At 40.8% G+C, this 19,960-nt stretch overlaps 1 protein-coding gene across 4 annotated transcripts in view; it reads right to left on the bottom strand.

Moving 5' to 3' along the window:
* Positions 1-19,960, bottom strand: part of SRGAP1 (SLIT-ROBO Rho GTPase activating protein 1) — a 147,648-nt gene that overhangs the window by 20,081 nt on the left and 107,607 nt on the right. For 3 of the 4 annotated variants that reach the window (XM_026092362.2, XM_064508501.1, XM_064508508.1), the window contains exons 11-15: positions 16,615-16,642; positions 13,910-14,012; positions 10,147-10,207; positions 9,923-10,000; positions 8,272-8,406 (exon numbers count right to left, since the gene is read on the bottom strand). In XM_026092362.2, the coding sequence (XP_025948147.1) occupies positions 8,272-8,406; positions 9,923-10,000; positions 10,147-10,207; positions 13,910-14,012; positions 16,615-16,642 (405 nt within the window). Of the gene's footprint in view, positions 1-8,271; positions 8,407-9,922; positions 10,001-10,146; positions 10,208-13,364; positions 13,399-13,909; positions 14,013-16,614; positions 16,643-19,960 lie in introns of all 4 variants that reach the window. The other variant, XM_026092363.2, reaches the window with a different exon arrangement.

Here is a 19,960-nt window from a genome sequence, read left to right as displayed (position 1 = left end):
TTAACTGCATCAGGGCTTATAGGGGAAAAGTCTGCTGCCAGGCTGTATAATTTATAAGCTAAAGAGTCGAAATGAACCCAGACTCTAGCTTGAAGTCAGTTCACACCATTGCATTTTCTCAAGTGGAGTATGGGAGTTGAAACTTCCATGTTTCTGCTGCATCTGAACTGTATGAACCAAAAGGAACTATTTCTGATTACTAGTTAAGAACAGCAGTACGCGGCAGGGATCTGCTAAGCCTGGGAGCTGTTTGCACAGCTAGGATCTGCAGAGCAATGGCAATCCTCTTCTCTGCCTTTCCTCTGCATACCACATCTCGGACTTGCCAGTACCACACACCCTTGCTTCTGCCCTGCAGTGCCATGCTGCTGTTCTGCACAGCCCACAGCCTTTCTCCACCTGCCCAAACTAAGCTGCTCTCAGTGGAAGGGGCCTGACCATACCTGCAAATCCCATCCTTCCATCCAAGAGGGCTGCTATTACTGCTAGCTGTGCCTTGCCACCTGCGCTTCCCCCCAGCAAGCCTGACTGTATCTCTGTACACAGAGCTGTAGGTTTAGATGTTTTTTAGTCTGTGTGTATGCATGCAGGCGGGTTTTCTATGGAACAGGGCTTGGGGAGAAAGGCCTAAAGGGGTGTTAGTCACCTCTTTCAGCTCTCCTGCCTCAGCAGCACTGCTCGGTCCCAGCACAGTGTGTGGCTCAGCTTCTCTCTAGCCTTTCAGTCATGTGTCCTGGATTTGGGAAGCTGGAGAGAAGCTGTGACACAGCTCCAGGATCTGCCTGCTGCACTAAAGCCTTTCCCGGCTAATACGTTGGGCTGCGGCCCTGCCTCTTCCAGCCAGTTCGAGAAACCTTTACTGACCTGAACCAGGACAGACTTAGTCATAGCTGAACTCAAACCAGAGCTGAACCAAGAAATGGACTGGCTCAACTCCCAGGTGGGTCCAGCAGCTCCTTCCAGCTCCTTCCTATCTGGATGCAAGAGCTTTGTCTAAACTAATAAACAAAACCAGGACAGGACATGGTCTTGAACACTGATGGGCAGCTACCATACAGTGTAACTGCTATCACACTCCCTGGTGTGCTTCTGGTCTGTGCCAGCTACAGCTGTCCCAGGCAGTACCCAGGCATCGTTCAGGAGATGTATGAGCCTGGGACTGGTCCCAGGAGGAAGCATGGACAGGGCAGACTAGGTACAGAGAGTCTGGCTGTATGGCCTTGTGTCAGGCTATCCCAGTTGCCCTAGTACAGGCATAACCAGTACAAGTAGGTCATCTCTATATTGAAACTGTTACAAGCTATACATACTAGAATGAGGTGTGTGTATTTCTAATACCTTCCTGGTAACTCAGTCCCAGTTTCCATGAAAGCTCCTTTATTGAAAATCCAAACCACTGCCAAGTGGTAAATTTGGGTGCTTTCCACACTATTTCAAAAGGCTTGTTTTTCTTTCTCAGCACTGGTTTGTTTTAAAGGAGATAGGTAATAACATTTTGTATTTGCATGTTGCTTTTAAATGAGGAGCCAAATTTTATAGTTGCTTGTGTGTATGCAGTGTGTGTGTGTGTTTGTGGATATGTAGGAAAGAAGGAATGAATACAGAGAAATCTTTCTGCATCCAGGCAGGAAGAATTTGTAGCTCTGCTGCTTCCCATACAAAGGGAACAGAAAGCATTGCTTTGCCTCCACTGGCCACTTTGCTAAAGAGAGCCTCAGGAGAGAGCGGTCATCCAGGCTACAAACTGGCTGCTGCGAGGAACCACTGCCAATACCGATACAGAAGGTTAGCTGCATCCTCCCTCTCACAGCACTTCTGTTAGAGGCCCTCTTTTCATTACTCTGATTTTTAAGAACTGTAATTAGTCCTACCTCAATGCCCAGTGAGGTATTTCCCATTTTTCAGCTATGAAAACTGAAGTACTGATATCATATGACTTGCCCAAATAATGCAATTAGCTGCCAAACAGAAATGGAAATCAGGGAATTTGAGCACTTGTTCATTACTCTAATGATAAATGAGACTCCCATCCTCAGACACAAGCAATCGGATAAGCCTCCGGAAAGGTCAAGCACACTGAGAACTAACGCATATTCTCTGAATATGGAGGGAGGCAGGGAAGGGAGATCTGTGTGAAGGACACAGGAATATCAACCACAAATCAAGACTATCATCAGGTAAATATTGCAAATGGAGAGGGTCACATATTTTGTAGTTCCCAGTTCTCAGAGCAGAGCAAAATCAGAAGAGACTTTGGAGCTTGTCTGATACACCTGCATCCCAGATACACCTGTCTCAGCCATGGGAGCCCAACCCGCCACTCAGAGAGTTTCCTACCAGCTAGGCAAGAAGGTGTTTCAAGTTGGGAACTCTGTGCTTCAGTGAAAACTACAGTGCAGCCCAAAAGACAGGAAGGGACAGCTGTGGGGCAAAAGAAGAGAAGGAAAAAAGGCCATGTTGGTTCTGGGGTTTCAAGATTAATGCACTCTGTTTGACATCTGGGCTGGAGGCCTGGTTCCCAGGACTATTAATGCATTTGTATCAGACAGTTATTGAATGAACCCCCAAATAATATAAGGAGCTAGGTCTTCTATGTACCCACAAAATTATTGAGACATCTAACCATCAAAGGTGTTTGGGATCTAAGGAACCTTCACGACCTACTACAAAACATGAAAAACAGTGGTCTGGGAGAACTCTTCAGAGTTACCTAGTCTACACATCTTCACTTTCCTCTTCACCTCTATCACCTCTGAGAGGTTTTTTGAAACAGACTCTAGAGTGAAAAGATGAACAATCTGCCTCAGAAGAGTAAAGAAAGCCAGAGAGGGGAGAAAACACAATTACTAACAGGAAGACCCAAATGTAAATAAAACAAGACTAAATTATAAATGAAGACAGGGATACATTCATCCTAAAGTACATTAAGAAAACATAAGGCAAATTGATGTTTAATTAAGCAATAATCCTGAAGTAGTGGAGCACGTAACAGGCAATAAATATTCAAATACATAAACTCAAAACTTTGGTGACTGAGATCAAAAGACATTTGCAAGAAAGCAATTGCAGGTGGTTCCCAAATATTTTGGGCCAACTGGACAGCTACATGTCTTTGTCATTCAAGCTTAGTTAAAAATGCTATAAAAGCATTGTACTTTCCTGTTCATCAACATGGCCCTACATACAGCCTCACCCGTGCTGGTAGCGAGAAGTGGGTACCCCATGAGGAGAGGAGCACTCAGAGGTCCAAAATCAGAAACATGAATTCTGGATTGTGTCTGTTTTACCACCCTGTTAACATCCTTCATCAGCTGATCTCAGTAGTAACAAAAGAAAGGCAAACATTTTGCAATGGGAAGATATTACTGATCAGCACATATAGCAGGAGAAACCTGCTGTCAGCATTGAATTAATTGGGCTAACCTAATAGCCAGTGCTGTGCAAGGTAAGCATAATACACAGGCAAGGGTAGCACAGAAGAGGAGGAAGAAGAAAGTAAACAATGGTAATGCGAGATAAAGTTAGCCATTTCTCTCCTCCAGGACCAGTGTTTCGAAGGACAAAATCCAACGTGGTATCTATGGAGGGGGTCGCTCATTACTTCCACTTGGAGCAGTACCTACTAATAATAGAGTGAATGTCTAATACTTATTTTACACACCCGCTGAACATCAAATGGGATTAAGTTACACTTGCAGACTTCTTATGGGCAATTTGCAGCTCACACGCAATGTACATAAATCTGTATTAGTGGTAAACTTAAGAGTTTGTGCCTCTTTCCACTTTTGGATGAATCTCATCCAAATCAAAGGTATGTATATATTAATTCAGCAATGCCACTTACGGCTCTGTGAGATCTATTTAAGAAGGCACTACAGGAGTGGAAAGACAACAGTCTCCACTATTACTTGGGGGAAGGAAACAGCTCTTGTCATTTTGCTGAAACTTCTTCAGGAAGAGTTGACAATTCATAATACAGCTTTTTACTTTTTAAATAATGGGCAACAGTCTGGAAAAGCAACAAAATAATTTCCTGACATAACATATTTATATCTGCAGGAAAATGCAAACTGCTGGCTGCAAAGGATCAAAATGATGAAAATTAGAAGGGAAAAAGACAAGTTTTTATCCATCCTGATGTGTTAGCGTTTCAAATTTAAGGCAAGGGGGATGACAGCAAGAAGAATTACAATGACCTAAACAGTAGCTAAATTGTCTGGGCAGCTTAGGTGTGTCTGCTGCTGCATTGCATAGCTGTATATGTAAAAGTCAACTGTAATTCAGATGTATAAGAACTCACACTAAGAGAGGAGTGCCCATGCAGGGAAGATGAAATATGGCCAGCCTTGAGTACACAGCTTCAGGACCCTCTGCCTACATGTAACTCCTGTCACATGTATCTTGCTCTTGTTTGGGGCAACTTGCTACTACGAAAGGGAAGAAAAGGAGCATAGCACAACTCTTCTCCCTTCTCCTCCACCTTATTTTACCCTCTGGACCGTTATGTGCTGCTGTCAGCAACAATGGCCACCGTTTTTGCTGAGAATACAAAATTATGGCTGTGTGATGCACAGAAGCCCATAATGAGATGGAGCTTTTACATGTTGTCCTACCTTGCATGCCTCTACTGGAGCAGTCATAATTCGACCCTGATTTTATCTAAAACAGTTCATAAACCCAAACAGAATAACGGTGTTCTCATGAGCCTAATTAATACAAATTGCCTTAAAAGTCACAGTCATTTTGCATTGTTTCCAATGTATTAGCAAAAGCAAAAGCATTAAATCACAATGCTCTATTTCATTTGAAAATATATGCATAAATGCAAAGGAATTCCTCAGTGGCTGCACTGAGGAAAGGTTCATTTTACAGCAGTAGCCTCAATTATGCTTGACATCCATAGCTAAGTACTGCTGTTTCAAGGTTTTTTTTCACTAGCAACATTACATTCCCATATAAACTGTGTGACATTCTGCCCTTTTATAGCTTTACATGAACATTAACTTTAGGAATTTGTTTTCTCTACTGCCCCCTTTTATAACAATTTCTGCCAACATTAACAAAAATGCACTGGCAAATTTTGACAAACAAGTTGAAAAGGTTTATTCCTTTCCTTACTGTTTTATCAGAAAACTAATGTAAGAAGAATTGCAGTATTCACACCCTCTTAACTAAAAACACTAAAGCTTTCTGGACTTTGCATACTCAACTGTGATACAAAGAATTTACAGTGACTTCTGTTCTCATAGAGGAAATGGAGTCTATCCCTGCTCCCGTTAACATAAAGGAATATGTGAAGTAACTATCTGGTGTACAAGGGTCACATGAGCACAGAAAAAGAGACTAATGCAGCTATGACAGGCTCAAAGTCTGAAGCGGGACAAAAGTCTGGCTAGACTGTCTTCCTCTTTGCAGGATGTACAAAGCGTTAAGGTCAAAAGATAGCAGTGGACCCTTGTCTTCAAGACAGACAGATTTTAATGGTACTCCACACACAGGTTCTATTTAAATTGAACTGTGACAGGTAGTGTATTCTGAAATGCTTGTTATTTTTTCCCCAAAAAGCATCTTATTCCCTGGAAGTACTGGAGAGCTTAGTGAAGCACACAGAGTAGGTATACAGCTGTAAAAACACTCCACCTCAGGCTTCTCCCAGATAATCAGAGGATGCAGACACAGCTCACTATTCCCACGTGTGATTTTGGGGCTGGCTGCGGATACGGGGTACAAGAGCTGCTTCTTTCTCTTTTTGCACCACAATCAAAACTCCTACCGCAACAACAGAAAATGAAAACACCCCAATATGCTCAAAAAGAAAAGCCTTTTTGCCCTGCTAAAATCCAAACTTCTCCTCCTTCACTGAAAGAAGGTATTGACATGACTTTTCAGAGTGCCCCTAAAGATAGTGTTGTGGAAACCAAACCAAACAACAGCCTCAAAGAAAAAACAGTTAAAAAACAGGATCAGATGGCAACAACCCCTTTTCCAATAACTGTCCCATTCAAAAATGTAGCTGGGAAAAGCACTGACTTTGTTCAAGACTATTGCTTGCGACTGATTTCAGTTCTACTGGATGATGCTGTTACAAAAAAAAAAAAAAAAGGTTGTCAATTCCTCTTTTGCAAGAAATTAATCTATAGCCTACCTTGAACATGCAATACTTCAACCTCTTCTAAGGAAACCACAACACAGTGCTAGAGCTCTGGTATTCCTTGCCATTTTTCTTAAAGTTGTTTATAACAAAAGAACATTTTGGGATAACTGAACTGGACCCCTCTGAGAGGCTGGCTTATCTCCCCCTGTGCAAAGGACGTATACAAATGCTCCGTTCGTTGAATCTCTGCCTCCACTCCAAATATCCCAGCCTGTCTTCAGAAGCTTCAATGGTGAACGGAAACACTTTGAAATCATGCAGGTTCCTCTTCTTCCGATAAATTTAAAAGGCTGTTTTGGGCAAATATTTTTCCATCTCCTAAGCCCTTATGTGTACAATCTCTGTAGGCTGAAGACTCATCTTGGTATTTCACAATTCTGTTTAAAGCCATTCAACACAAGTGGAGGAATCTGCAAGTACAGGGCAATACTACCTTCAAATATAAGACCACCAGTCCAGTTTTTCTTAATGCTTAGTCAAAATAATAAGCCCATAAAAAGACCAAATGGGCAGAATCTGACAGCAGAAATTTTGAAAAGGAAACCTAGTACACATATTTAATGATGAAAGTGATTAATCATTTGAACAGCTTATCCAAGGATGTGGTAGATTATCTGTCAACTGAAGCCATTAAATCAATAAATTTTTCCAGCAGACGTGTTTTAACTCATCCACAAGATAACTGCTGGAAAGCAGTGCAGGAATTATTAGGTAAAGTTCTATCGTCCCTGTCATGCAGAAAATCAAACTCAGCCAAAATGAGCTCACCCTCTTTAGATTTCAAATTTTCTGACTCTCAGACATCTGCTGGGCTGTGGCACAGCAAGTAGCTAAAGGTGAACCCTGGCAGGACCAATATTATGCTTGCTAAAGAAATGGTGTCCCCCCTCAGCATCGTCCTTTGCGTGGGATCAGACTATTAATGTCCAGTTTCGAGATCCTTCTCAGTACACTGGACCTGTAAATAGTGACAGCTGCAGAAAACCACCCAGGTCTATCTTGACAAAAACCAAAATGTTGCACGCAGACCTGGTCACAGTGATGCACAGATTCGTAACCTCCGGGCTGAATTACTGCAGTCCTTCCTATCTGGGAAGGAAACGGCACACGCTGGTTTCCACCTGGCACAAAGCAGCATGGCCCATCTGCTGGCCAGCCCAGGACACCGTGCACACATCCCTCTGCTGTCCTGACTGCTGGGCTGAGGCCCCTTTGCCTAAACAACACCGTCTGGAGAGAGCCTGCCCTAATTAATATCCCCAGAGAACTGGCCCTCTTACCTGTGAAACAGCCTCTTTCTCCATTCGGATGAAGCTGGCGATTTACAAAGAAAGAGCTCAAAGGAGGAAATTCTTCCACAAAGCCAGGAGTTCTGCCTGCTTCTAATGGACCCACAGGGAACAGTGAACCTATTGATTGCTGGCTTGGCCTCACCCCTCTGCAGGCATCTGCAGGCATCTGGGCCCTGGAAGGGGTTTTGTGCATTCCAGGGCAATTCAGCCATCTGCTGAGAACTTCCTAAATTACTACAACCTCCCCATGCCCAGCTGCAAGCACCAGCAGGGCACAGACCGACACACTGCTCCTCCTGGTTGTCCCACTCCAGCGCGGGCAAGTACCCAGGCCAGAACGCGGAGCGGGCTCTTCTGCCCCTCAGTGCCTGCGCCCAATGGTTTTCCCACCAGCTGGATCTGGGGTTTTAAGCTACAGTCCAGAAACACACAACGTCAAACAGTTAGTTACTGATTCACTCCAAGCTGCAGGGCATGAAAACCTTTGTGAAAAGTAGCATACTCTGTTTGCACGGTCATGACTTCATCCCCTTCCATCTGCCCCAGTGGGCCGAAGAAAATAACAATGTGTATATATTTAACTATCTCTTGTATACCAAAAGATTTTCTTCCTGCTGTATTAAACAAAGAGTTGTACTGTACATTAATCCTACTGGAAAAAGGGAATGACCACAGCTGCAAGTATGACTAATAACTGACCCAGACTGTTGCAGATGGCAAACAAATTGTCTCAGAAAAATCTGTGAAGTTACCTCTTTTTCCAGGCAGCTACTGTATATATGAAAATACAATTCTAAGGAAAAAGAAATAGGGATTTCTACTCACTGATACAAGAAATAAGATCATTAAATCTTTCCTTAGGAAAGACAGGATTTTCCAGCCCTCGGAAATAGAGCTTCAGTACTCCAGCAACTGAGTTAATGTCATGGTTACTTTGGTCATCTGCCAAAGGATTTTCACCTAAAAAAGTAAATAAAGCAAATAAAACACACATGCAGGAGAATTCTTGCATGCAACATTTTTATAAGTGAATGACATTTTTTGGCTTTTTTGCTTGTACTGTGTGGGAGGTGGTAATGCAAGCATTCAAGTAAGATAATAAACATTGATTTAGAAATCTCAGGCTGTGATTAAACTGAAACAGCAGCCTGAATAAAGCTTCCTTTAAATTACATAACCTAGTGATCTCTTAGGTCCTGAAGTTCCAACATAATATTTCTGATTTGCAGTTAGTAAAATAATAAAGCAAATATTCTTAATTGAATAGGACTTCTCAGACTATTCTTTGGGACCTTACATAAAGCAAATGGGATAAAATAACTCTTCAAACTGCAAATTTGTCTACATTCTAAAAAACAGTAACATTCAGAAATATGTGCAACAGTTTTGTGGTACAGCATATGGAAACTAAAACTCTAAAGCCCATGACTGAACTATGTGTATTTTAAAGATTTAATCTTTATTTTGAAACATTTTGAAATGTACATATCTTCCAGAATCACGCTACCTAGGAGAAGCAGTTAACAATAAAGCAGATTTAAAAGCTGGAGAATAAGGGAATGTGGCTTCATTTAGCATGTAAAAACAGTTGCCTCACATATCCTGTCAAGGACTCGATCAGGTTTAACAAGATATATAACTAATTCCAGGGAGAAAAATATTGTGCATATTTTTTCATGTTATCAGTCACAAGACTTATTGCTCCAAGGGTTTTCCATTAGCAGATGATCTGCAAAAAGATCTGGAAATTAAAAGACCGGTTCTAAAATCCAAGAAAGAGAATATAAGACTAAAAAAAATCGCGACTAGTATTGTTTTAACACAGTTAGAGGATTGCTGGATCCTGGCTGCTATAACAGGGCAATCCTAGGCTTGGTGTTGCCGGCCATTCACGTTTAAAAAGCTGTTTTCACTTCCTAGTATCTTTCCCATAATTCCTCTTCTGGGGCTGAAGTTTCCTTCAGGAATGAAAACAGTGGTTGAACATGGAAACAGCTCTTTTACAGCCTGTATCCACACGGATCGTGATGTCGCTTTGGCAGAGGGACTCGAAAGTCGAGCACTTATATTCCACAAGATCAAATAACAGCAGTCTCAAATTGCATTAAGTAGTCTCTTGAATCTAATTAAAAACATAATCTTTCCTTTCAGAAGATCTTCAAAGTAAAATACAGACAAAACTATTCCTTGAAGTTTACCATTAACAAAATAATAAAGCTTGCAGTTAATTCAAGAGTTGTATGTCTTGTCTACACGAAGAGTAAAACATAACCTCAAGCTCCTGAGACATTACAGGGGAGAAACATTCACATGTCATTATTATAGTTTATCATTAAGCATATGATGGTGCAAAGTTTTAGGTGCAGTACACAAAGTACACGGTGAATTGCTTAAAAAGCCAAGAAAGTAATCAGAATTTAACAGATTTTTTAAGTATCAGATATTAAGGTGCTTGAATATATGAAAATGCAATTACCTCTCTCGAATGAATTTTTAATATCATTGACTTCCACCTGGGAACCAGACACTCTAAAAATTCCTTGATGCTGAAGACCTGAAGCAAAGATGGGGGAGAGTGCTGAGAAATGAATCTACTTTTAAAAGACAGTATTTTAAAAACAAAGCTGTAGTGGTAAATGCAAAAAATACACGAAATAGCCAGGGCATTAAAGAAGTGACATAACATGTTCCAGAGCTCACCGTATAAATTGATAAATCTGATACAGCTTTCCACAATGAGAGGAATGACTTGTCCTGAATCCTGGGAAAACAAAAGCAGAGAGAGTGTACGGCAAACTTGAAAGGGGAAACCTCCCTGCCCTAGACTCAATGTGAAAATTAGTTTTCTTGATCAATCTAGATGGACATACAGTGCTGACAAAAAAACCACACCAAAAAATCCTTTCTAACAGAATTCTCTTCCCATATTGGGGGAGGGGGAGAAGGAAAAGGTGAAGAGAAAGGATTAATGTTCTTAATGAAAACCACTGAATCAGGAAATCTGCAGCCTTCATTCTCTGCCTCTACCATTGTATCTGCCTAACACTGTATGTGACATCTAAGCTTATGCATTCATTCTAGACTTTGGAAGCAAAACGAATTAAAGCAGTGAATTTGCCCTTTTTCAAAGTTTATTGTTAACAATAATAATTCATCATGAAGATGATCTTTCTGCATTCATCTAACTTACCTTTCTTCTCCTGCTAGAGGAAATCTTACATGCAAAGGGCCTAATTCTTGGAGATGGTGGTTTTTTGTTTTGTTTTGTTTTTTTTCTGTAAAAAGTGCTGACAAAACCCAGGTTGTCCCTTTTCTGGGCCTGTGGGACTACAAAAAGCTCTTGGAGAAGAGCCACCAAATGACACTGCACGGGGGAGCAGGTGTCTCCCGCCTGACCTGAGAGTGCTCCTATGTGCTCCGCTGACTTCTGTGTCCTAAAACACAGCAGGTCATGGCACGGCACGTTATTTCAGGCCGTGCTACCTAGCTGGTAATACCGGTGATGAACTGCAGGCACTTGGAGGCAAGCGTGTGCCTGCTTGGCTGCCTCTGCTGTGGGGCTGCATGGTCCCGTGGGGCACCAGGAAGGGAGCTTCCCACTTCCACAGCCCCACTAATACATGGCACAACTCCTGGTCTCCACTGTGACACAGCTGCAGCTTTACAGAAATCTCTTCAGCTAAACAGAGGTGTTTTAATAAAGGAAAAGAAATGCTTGTGGTGGTAGGGGGATGAGTTGACTATACACTGATTTTCAGTGAATGATTTGCCCTTTTTTTAAACCACTGATTATCCAAAAGAACTGTCACAGTCCTTTGGATGTGTGTTTGGCACTTTAAAAAATGGATGTTTTACCCACTGCACATTAATGACTACCAGTCATCAAATATCTATTAAAGACACAAACCGTACGATTAAAAATTATTTAGAAAAGTTAGTGCTTATGCTGGGAAAATTACTTTTTCATAAATAATAGGTACCTTCAAAATTCTTGTCTTGGAAGCTATAATTTTTCTTTCCAAAATGAATTTCAAATATGTAAGCACTCAGAGAATTGACTAATTCATTTGAAAGTTTAATATAAAACCAGTCTGTATTACAAAACTATGAATTTTAAAAGCACCTTGTAACTCAAAATACGCTTTTTACTCAAAATATGCATTTTCCCTTACAAACTAGTCCTTCATTTTCATGCTGAATTACACTAATGGGAGGATTATGAATTATGCCCAAGCAGAGGAGAAGCCAACTATTTTTTTAAGTACCTTTTCAAAAAGCAACACACTCTGAAGCAATGAAACAATGCACTTCCTGAGACAACTGAACCCCTGATTTTCTGTGTACTCCATGTTGCTTTAGTGGGGCTTAAAAAGATTCCATCGGTAATTACATTATTTAAATTGTGGCTTGCTTGTTTGTTGTTTAAGTTTAAACCTAGCAAAAACTGGCTAGCTAAGAATCAATGATGTCTGGACCAAAAATTTCTGTTTGGGTTGTGTCTCGATTCAGTAACAGTCGAATAAAAAAAACATCGAATAGGCCAATGGCTAAATTAGGAATACTGTCATCTTCACATACACTGAACACTTTGGACATCCAAAAAAAGCGAAATATTAGAACACATGCACAACATGCACCCACATCTCCTGTTAGTACACAGATTCATGTAAAGAGTGCAAAGCCTCTGAAAAGATAGTTTGCAGTAAGAAATTACCAAAAAGAAAACTGCTTTCATACTCGTTTTCAGAGTAGCTGTTCAAAACCATCCACTACTTTATAGTTAAGTAATTCCCTTAAGTAATCTAAACCACCAGCTTTGGGTTTTGGATTTAATGACAAGAACATAATTTGAAGTAACAATCTGTGTTGGTGAGATGTCAAGAACATGGACCCTGCCACCACTGTGAATTTAATCTGATGTGTGTAATTAGTGAATGATCGTATCTTTTGATGCAAAAATGTAATGCAAAGCAATTTGGTGCAATACTGGCTTTCACTAGCTGTCATCCTTTTGTGCCTGTCAAAATGATTCATCCCTATGAGGAATGACACGGTCTTTGGCCAGGGATGCTTCCTACGTTTTCTCACACTGGCTAATCTGTCATTAGGCTACCAACTTTCTTCTCTTTGTTTTTTTTTTTTTTTTTTTGAAAGACTAACTAGGTAGAACTCTCTCCACTTGCAAGTAAGCTCACACCCCTACTGCCATGGAGGACTCTTTTCAGTGAGAGGGAAAATGATGAGGTAGCATTTCTCCCCATTTCATTTGTGCTTTTCTAGTCAAGGGCTTTTTGTTGTGGCAGTTTCTGTTTCTCTGCTTACTTTCATCTTTGAGCAGGAAATTGCTTATGATATTCATCTCCTGCACGACGATTTGCTGAATGTCTTTGCACCTCACAGCAGCACCTGCATAATAATAAGTTGTTTTCCACATAGTTTTCTGAGAGTGGCTGTAAGCTCCCTTCAAAGACAGCTAAACTGGTACAGCACCACTGAAGACAGAAATTGGCTCTGCAAAATACGTGCTTCTAGTAATGTTGCACAGCAAGAAAAAAAATCCATATAACACGGAAATCCAGTTCACAGAACTTACAGTTAGGATTTCAGTCACTTCATTTGTAAATGTATTGTTATTTATGTTTTGAAGATTTTTTTCTCCTTTAACATAGGACTCTGATTACAGGAACACTAATTCACTGTGGTGAGCAAGTGCTTGTTAAAGAGTAAGGAAATATCCATCATTTAAGACTTCAATCACTCCACAGTCATGGTCTGGTTCAGTTTTGCCTGCTGTACTCATACACTCATTTCTTAATGCAAACTTCGCCTTTCAGCTTAATGAAAGAGCTAATTTTGAGCCAGGCGTGAATGCAACCTGAGAGCAAAGCAGAGATGGTTCTCTTTTCACCAAACGATACCTGATGTCTCGTGTGAGAGTTCCTTCGGCCCCGGCTAGAAGCATTATTAGAAATAAAAGTATGAGAAAGGAGGAGATAGTAAATACAGAAAAGATACAAGATCTAGAATAGTGGTGATCACAATTTCACACAATATAATAAATTCCTAAAGTCATAGGAAATCAAGGGCTGGATATCAAACCCAGGGTAGCACTGCTTCTTCACAGACTTTGAATACTGAATGTAACTAAAATGGCAAGCAGGAAATTGTGCTAAGCTGTGGGATACACCACTATTTCCTATCTTCTAAATGATGCTCAAGTCCCTAAATAAAACAAGGCTGCCAATACTATCCTTACTTGAATAACGAAATTGTAGCAAGTCTAATGTGGGAAGTGAATCCTCGGCTTTCCCTCTGACTTCAGGAAGTATTATATTGATCAACTGGGAAAGAAAAGAGCCCCAGGACAGACTTAAACATAATGATCTGCCTCAGCTCACGTGAGGCCTCGACCATTATAGTGAGAAGTGTTGAGATCAGCCACTCCGGTGGCTGGTGCCAGTACCTTAATGAATGTTTCCAAATCACCATTAAACAACTTAGCACTATACTGTGATCGGGGTCTGGGCTTCCTGTGTTTCTGGGGTTTAGGGGGAAGATTTGGAGGCCTAAGGGAAGGGAATATCATTACTGAGCAAGGTAGAATTAAGTCACACAATAAAATGAAACATCTGTAAGCTCATGGCAAAACAACAGAACATTGTAAAGGGAGAAACAAACACAGTACTTAACAAGCAAAGACATTCCATCACATTCAAGTGTAACATGATTAGGGAACCCCCTCCATTAAAAATACATTACTTATGGATAAATATTGACATTCTTGATGAATTCCTGGTATGTCGTTTTATCATATATGTCTTTTTCCAAACACTGCACAACTGGAATGGCCTTTTGTTGTGGTTGTCATGCATGAAATGTGCAGTCCCCCCTGAAGTCCCCCCTGCCAGCCACGGCAGAGCACACTGAGAATCTCTTTTATCAAGCAGGAAAGTTGCTTCATGCTGGAGAAGCTTCAAATGCAAAGTAAAGCTGCTCAGCACACTCCTCAGATGCTTCCAAAACAAACTGTCTGCATTTTCAGCTAGAGCCAGTAAGGTTAAACAGCTTTAGCCTTCCACATCCAAACACCAACATTACACAAGAAAATAAAAACTTTGCATATTAGCTAAAGGAATTAAAAGAATATCATCAACTTAAAACAAACAAACAAACAAAAGCAGCATAACCCCCCCCCCAAAAAAAAAACACACAAAACTTCGGTCTGCAAAATGTTTACCTAGTATGTTACATGTTACACATGTGATGACTACGACTGAAAGAGATTACAGAAAATAAGTATTCTTCTCTAGGTCACGATTTATTTTGTGAATAGCGTGGCACTCTGCATGCCAACAGTCTTCCTAATTCCCCTGCATCAGCAATCCAATGTTTCTATGGTTCTTTCAGGAATCACCAGAAAATTCAGTATTTTCAGGAGATGGGTAAGGAACAATATTTTAAAACATAATTGTGGTTGCTATACTAGCTACTATTTTTAACACATCTTTAAAGAAATCCTCTTCCCTTCTGTATTTTAACTTTGGCTTTGAAGAACATTTCCATTTGCATGTCTTACAAAATGGAAACTCAGCTGAACCTTGCGGCAATAGGCAGACCTCAGCAGGAGCAGAGGAATCAGTGCCGAGGAAGAGATGGGCAGGCCCTGCTCCTCCAAAGCTTCTTTCCAGAGCTTACGTGACCAGCTGTGAGAAGACAGCCATTAAGATGGCTTCAAGCTGTTCCCTCACTTCACTAGTGTAAAACATTGCCTGGGTACACCATCTTCTTTCAACTGCTTGCAGAACAGGAAATTTAGGATGCTGTGGACCTGATGTGTCACCTGCGTTGGGGTCAAGAAAGAGCTTTTTCTCATTAGGCATAGGCTTGGTGGCCTCCATAGATTCCTGGTAGCATCTAGGGGCAGAGTTAAGGTTACAGGCACATCTCTTATAATTAATGTCAGCAATATGGAAGAATGCCATGTGTGATTTATCACCACTTTTCAGCTGGGGTTCTGTAAGGAAAGAAGGTGAAGAAGTCCAGCGGACAGAGCTAAAATGGATCACGGACCTAAGGGAGGAAGGGAGCTCTGAAGTCTTTGTAGAGATGCCCCCAGGGATATGGGGGCCAGGCAGGAGAGACAGTATGAAACCAAGTGATCTACTGAATGCAGAGCCAGAGCTGGATCCAAACTTCTTAGCTGTGAGGGCAACATTATTATTATTTTTTTAACTCAAAGTTGATGGATGGGGGCAATGTCCCCCATCCCAATGTTTCCCTGTCAGGGAAGTCAAAAGGAGAAAGGGAAGGCATTGAACTAGGATGGGTTGTATGGAAAGGAAAGGGAAGAGTGAGCCCAGGACAGTGGGGCTGGATGCTCCTGCTGTCTGTAGGATGGGAGGGGTGGTGCCTGTAGCTGTGATACCTGCAAGCAGCAGCTGCAAATCCTGATGGTGGCCACTGCCCCCCACACTCTGATACTGCTGGGGGCTGCACTGTAGCAGTGAGCTTGTCTGCATTTACATGTGGAGGCAGTCTCGCAGGTATGGCATTACAAAACCTAAAAAGTATGTCCTGCACAAAGCAGGGTTATGTAACACACTCTCCCTGCTATTCTCTGAATACACAGATCTATTTAAATGCCAAATATGTGGACATTGGTGGGGGCAGGTACTGCTATTCATCGTTAACTTATTGAAGATGCAGCCTATCCCCTGAATTCATCTCTGTACCACGTTCTACTGAACTGTGTGTCCTGACCAAATGCATTAAAAACCATGAGAGCCAAGATACTTCTAGCAACAGAAAAAGATTTCTTTTCTAGCACCAAAAAGCCCCCTCCAACTTCCAAATCTGATGTGTTCCCCAATTCACAGGCTGTTTCAAGGATCTCTCTGCATGTGCCACCCTGACACCAGCCCAAGCAGCTCACAAGAAGGAGGAAGATGAACAGGCTAGTCCTTTATCTATCAGTATGCAGGAACGGGGAATAGTGAATGCATACAGTGCCTATACAAAATGTATATAACAATAATATTATTAATAATAATTGTGATGTTTTATATTTAATTATTTATATACCCATAAGAACTTCTTCTAAAATTTTTAATTCCTCAAGTTTTATTATATTTGTAGCTCTCTAAAGCAAGTCAAATAAAAAGGCCTTACCTTGTTGTCATGTATTCAGCTCTATGACCTAAAAAGAGTTCAATGAACAGGAAACAATCATGTGTAGAATTTGGAACTGGATATATTTTTTAGCGTCTAAATTATGCTTGACAGTTTACATTTAACCCTAGCTTTCAGGTTACCGGCAAAGATATACAATTATAAAACAAACAGGACAGTGCAATTATCTACCACCTCCACAGTTACATTTAAAATACAAACAAAACCTGTGCATGAAGCAGCTTCTCAGAAGCCTGCCCATAGATTAAAGAACCACTTGATACTTTGAATAATTTGAAGCACAGCTCCAAACAACCTCCATTGTTTATGCTCATGTATTTTAATGGCTAAATCAGTATGGAAACAGAGCTGTGCCAAGATAAGATTGCATCTCCCCTTGTGCCTAAACCTGTTCAATGCCCAAAACAGAGAGCTCTGGACACCAGTGGCTTGCTAGCGAAAGCCCCCCTCCTCTCTTTTGTCTGTGTATCACATGAAAAATATACAATGCTATCATGTGGAATCTATGCAACACAGACATAAAAAGAGTGAAAACTGCGGAGAGCTGTAGAGAAGCAAGTACTGTATTCCAAAAAGGTTCCTGGATAACCTTTGCAGACCAGTAAGTCAGGCATGTGCACTGTGTAAACTCATAATAATGAAAAGCAAAATAATGAAACAGCAGGAAGGTCACGATATGATAAGTTCCACCCAGTCTAGTTTCCCCAAAGGGAAACCATGCTCTATTAATTTATTAGAATTCTTTGAACTTGTCAGTAAAACAGGGGATAAAGGAAAATCAGTAGGATTAATTTATTTAGATTTTCAAAGATGCCTGACAAATTTCTTCACAAGAAGCTACTATAGTAACTAAACAGCCATGGATTGAGTGGCAAAATATTGTCATTGATCAAAAACTATTGAAGAAATGGAAACTGAGTGGAATTAATTGGCCAGTTTTCATCATGACAAAAACATAACAGTCATTCACTCAAGCCTCCTCATTATGATCTGCTTTATAATACATTTGTTAATGTCTTACGGAGATCACAGCAGCTAGGGATGCAGAAAATTGTGCAGAAGACTAAAATACATTTGTATCAAGTCCTGACAAAACTGTGAAGCACTCACAGGAGTTTAATCAAGTTAGGGAACAAGACACAAAATGGCAAATGAAATTCAGTATTGACAAGTTCAAATAATAAATATTGGGGAAGAATTAAACACTCATGCAGCTAACAGAACTACAGATAACAACATTGACTCAGAAAATCACTCTGAGCATCACTTGGGCTAGGTCTGAGTAGACCATTGCTGTATTTGAAAGTGATGCCAAAAAAGCTTATCAGAGATCAGACTGCAAAAAGAACGAAAATCAAAGTGGTACGCAAAACAAAGCATTGTTATGTGGTAATATCCAGTTGCGCCTGAAATACTGCACAGTACTGAATACCCTGATCTGAAACTGTATCTTGCAGTACCAGAAGGGTGCAGATCTGAAGATGGTGACACAAAGAAGTAGCTCTGGGAAAAATTTCTGGCATTAATAAGACATGTAAAGACTGCAGACATTTATTTTAGAGAGGTGAAAAAGAGGCGACAAAAGAAGAGTATGTAAAATAATCTATGACATGGAAAGGAAAAGTCAGCAACTTCCTTCTCCCTACTCGTAAAACCAAGGGAAATTCACTGAGATTAAAAATCTCAGTAATGAATGCTAGTAAGACATAGAAAAGATGGTAAGAATTCCATGTTTGGGGGTTTAAATACATCTCTGATACTTAAGAGAGTAGAGCAAAACTTCTCTGGGAAATCAACAATTTATTTTACAACTTCCTGTTAGCTTTCTTGCATTTCCCCTTGCCTCGTTCAACAGATGAGCTTTGGGTTCGAATTAATATGGCAATCAATGTCTTTCCTATGTTTAGCATCACCATCATTTGAGTATTTCTCATATAGTTTTCCAACTCTGCAGATGCGGACTCAGCACAGAGCATTTAATCTGTCTGCTCTGTCCATAAACAGAAACGGATTGCAGTAGGTAGGTGATCAACTGGAACATGTTCCAAATGTTGCCCATGTTTGGGACATCACACTGGAATCTGGATTTATTCCACCTACATCCTTACACTGGACTCGTTCTGAGTTCTGAGATCTACCACTCGAATCGTACCTGTGGAATTTTTTGAGAACAATCCTGATTGCAAAGTTTCCAACATATCTCATTACCACATTGCACGAATTTCTCCTGTTCAGTGGCCCATGCTTGCTAATGCTATCTTCTGGAAGATGACTCTATCCACACTTTCTTACCCCTTCCCTGGTGCTTCTGAGAACCTAAATCTGACCACTTTTTTCAACAATCCATAGGTAAATTCTGAACAGGGAGGCTGGCTCAACCCATCCTGCTCATTTCACTATGATCACCAACTACAGCACAACCCACTTTCTGCTGTTAGTCATCCTGCCAGGGACATGAGCATAGTGAGGGCCTCACTCATATTTAAGTCATGAAGAATGACTGTTTAACCCTTGACCTCGCAACCCGCAGCTTCAACTTACATCATCCTGTCAAGCATCTGCACAGCTAGGAGAGGTGATGAGATAAAAGCAACAGAGGGTGCCAAAGAAAAACTCACAGTTCAACAAACCCTTCCTTCCCTTTCTCTCGTCTCTATTCTCCCCCGCATGATTTAAAACAACACCCTGTTTTATTTGATGCATTGCTGTCTTGCTAACACAAGAGGTTCCAGAAAAGGCAGCCTGAGTGGAGCAGGTCCAGGCATACACAGAATCTAGGTTTTCCTTCCTAGGCATATACACCGTAATGCAGACATGCTTTCTCAATAAAACGGGGTATCTGAACTTTTTAACCTGCAAGAAAGATGGCTTTTGCTTCAAATCTCCACTCTGAAAGTGCATGTATACATTTGGGGTACTATTTCTCTGTGCCATGGTGTGATAACACAATAACTATGTGCAAAAACACAGGGCAAAATAGATTAACTGCTTGGGGATACAGCTGGTGGGTCAAAGGGAACTCTTCAAACAGAAGAGTCCAAGCATGCCTGAGCATGGCAGAGTAACACAGAGTCTGATGGCAATTTATCACTTTGGTCATCCTGCTGAGAAGTTTTTCTTTGGTTTCCTTTGATACAGTTCTTTCTTTGTTTCTTTCCAACATGCATTAGGCAAAGGATTCTGTTGCCTTTTTTCTTTTTTCCTTCAGTCTATGAAAATGTATTTTATTGGGCTTCCAAATAACAAACATTTACTCTATTTTTCCAAATACATTTTCTGTAAATATTTAGAGGAAAAATTTCCTCAATTTTGACTAACATAAGCT

The sequence above is a fragment of the Dromaius novaehollandiae genome, chromosome 1 (assembly GCF_036370855.1).
Source record: "Dromaius novaehollandiae isolate bDroNov1 chromosome 1, bDroNov1.hap1, whole genome shotgun sequence".
NCBI lineage: Eukaryota > Metazoa > Chordata > Aves > Casuariiformes > Dromaiidae > Dromaius > Dromaius novaehollandiae.
Note: the sequence above shows the minus strand (reverse complement) of the source record. Positions and strands in the feature narration are given on the sequence as shown.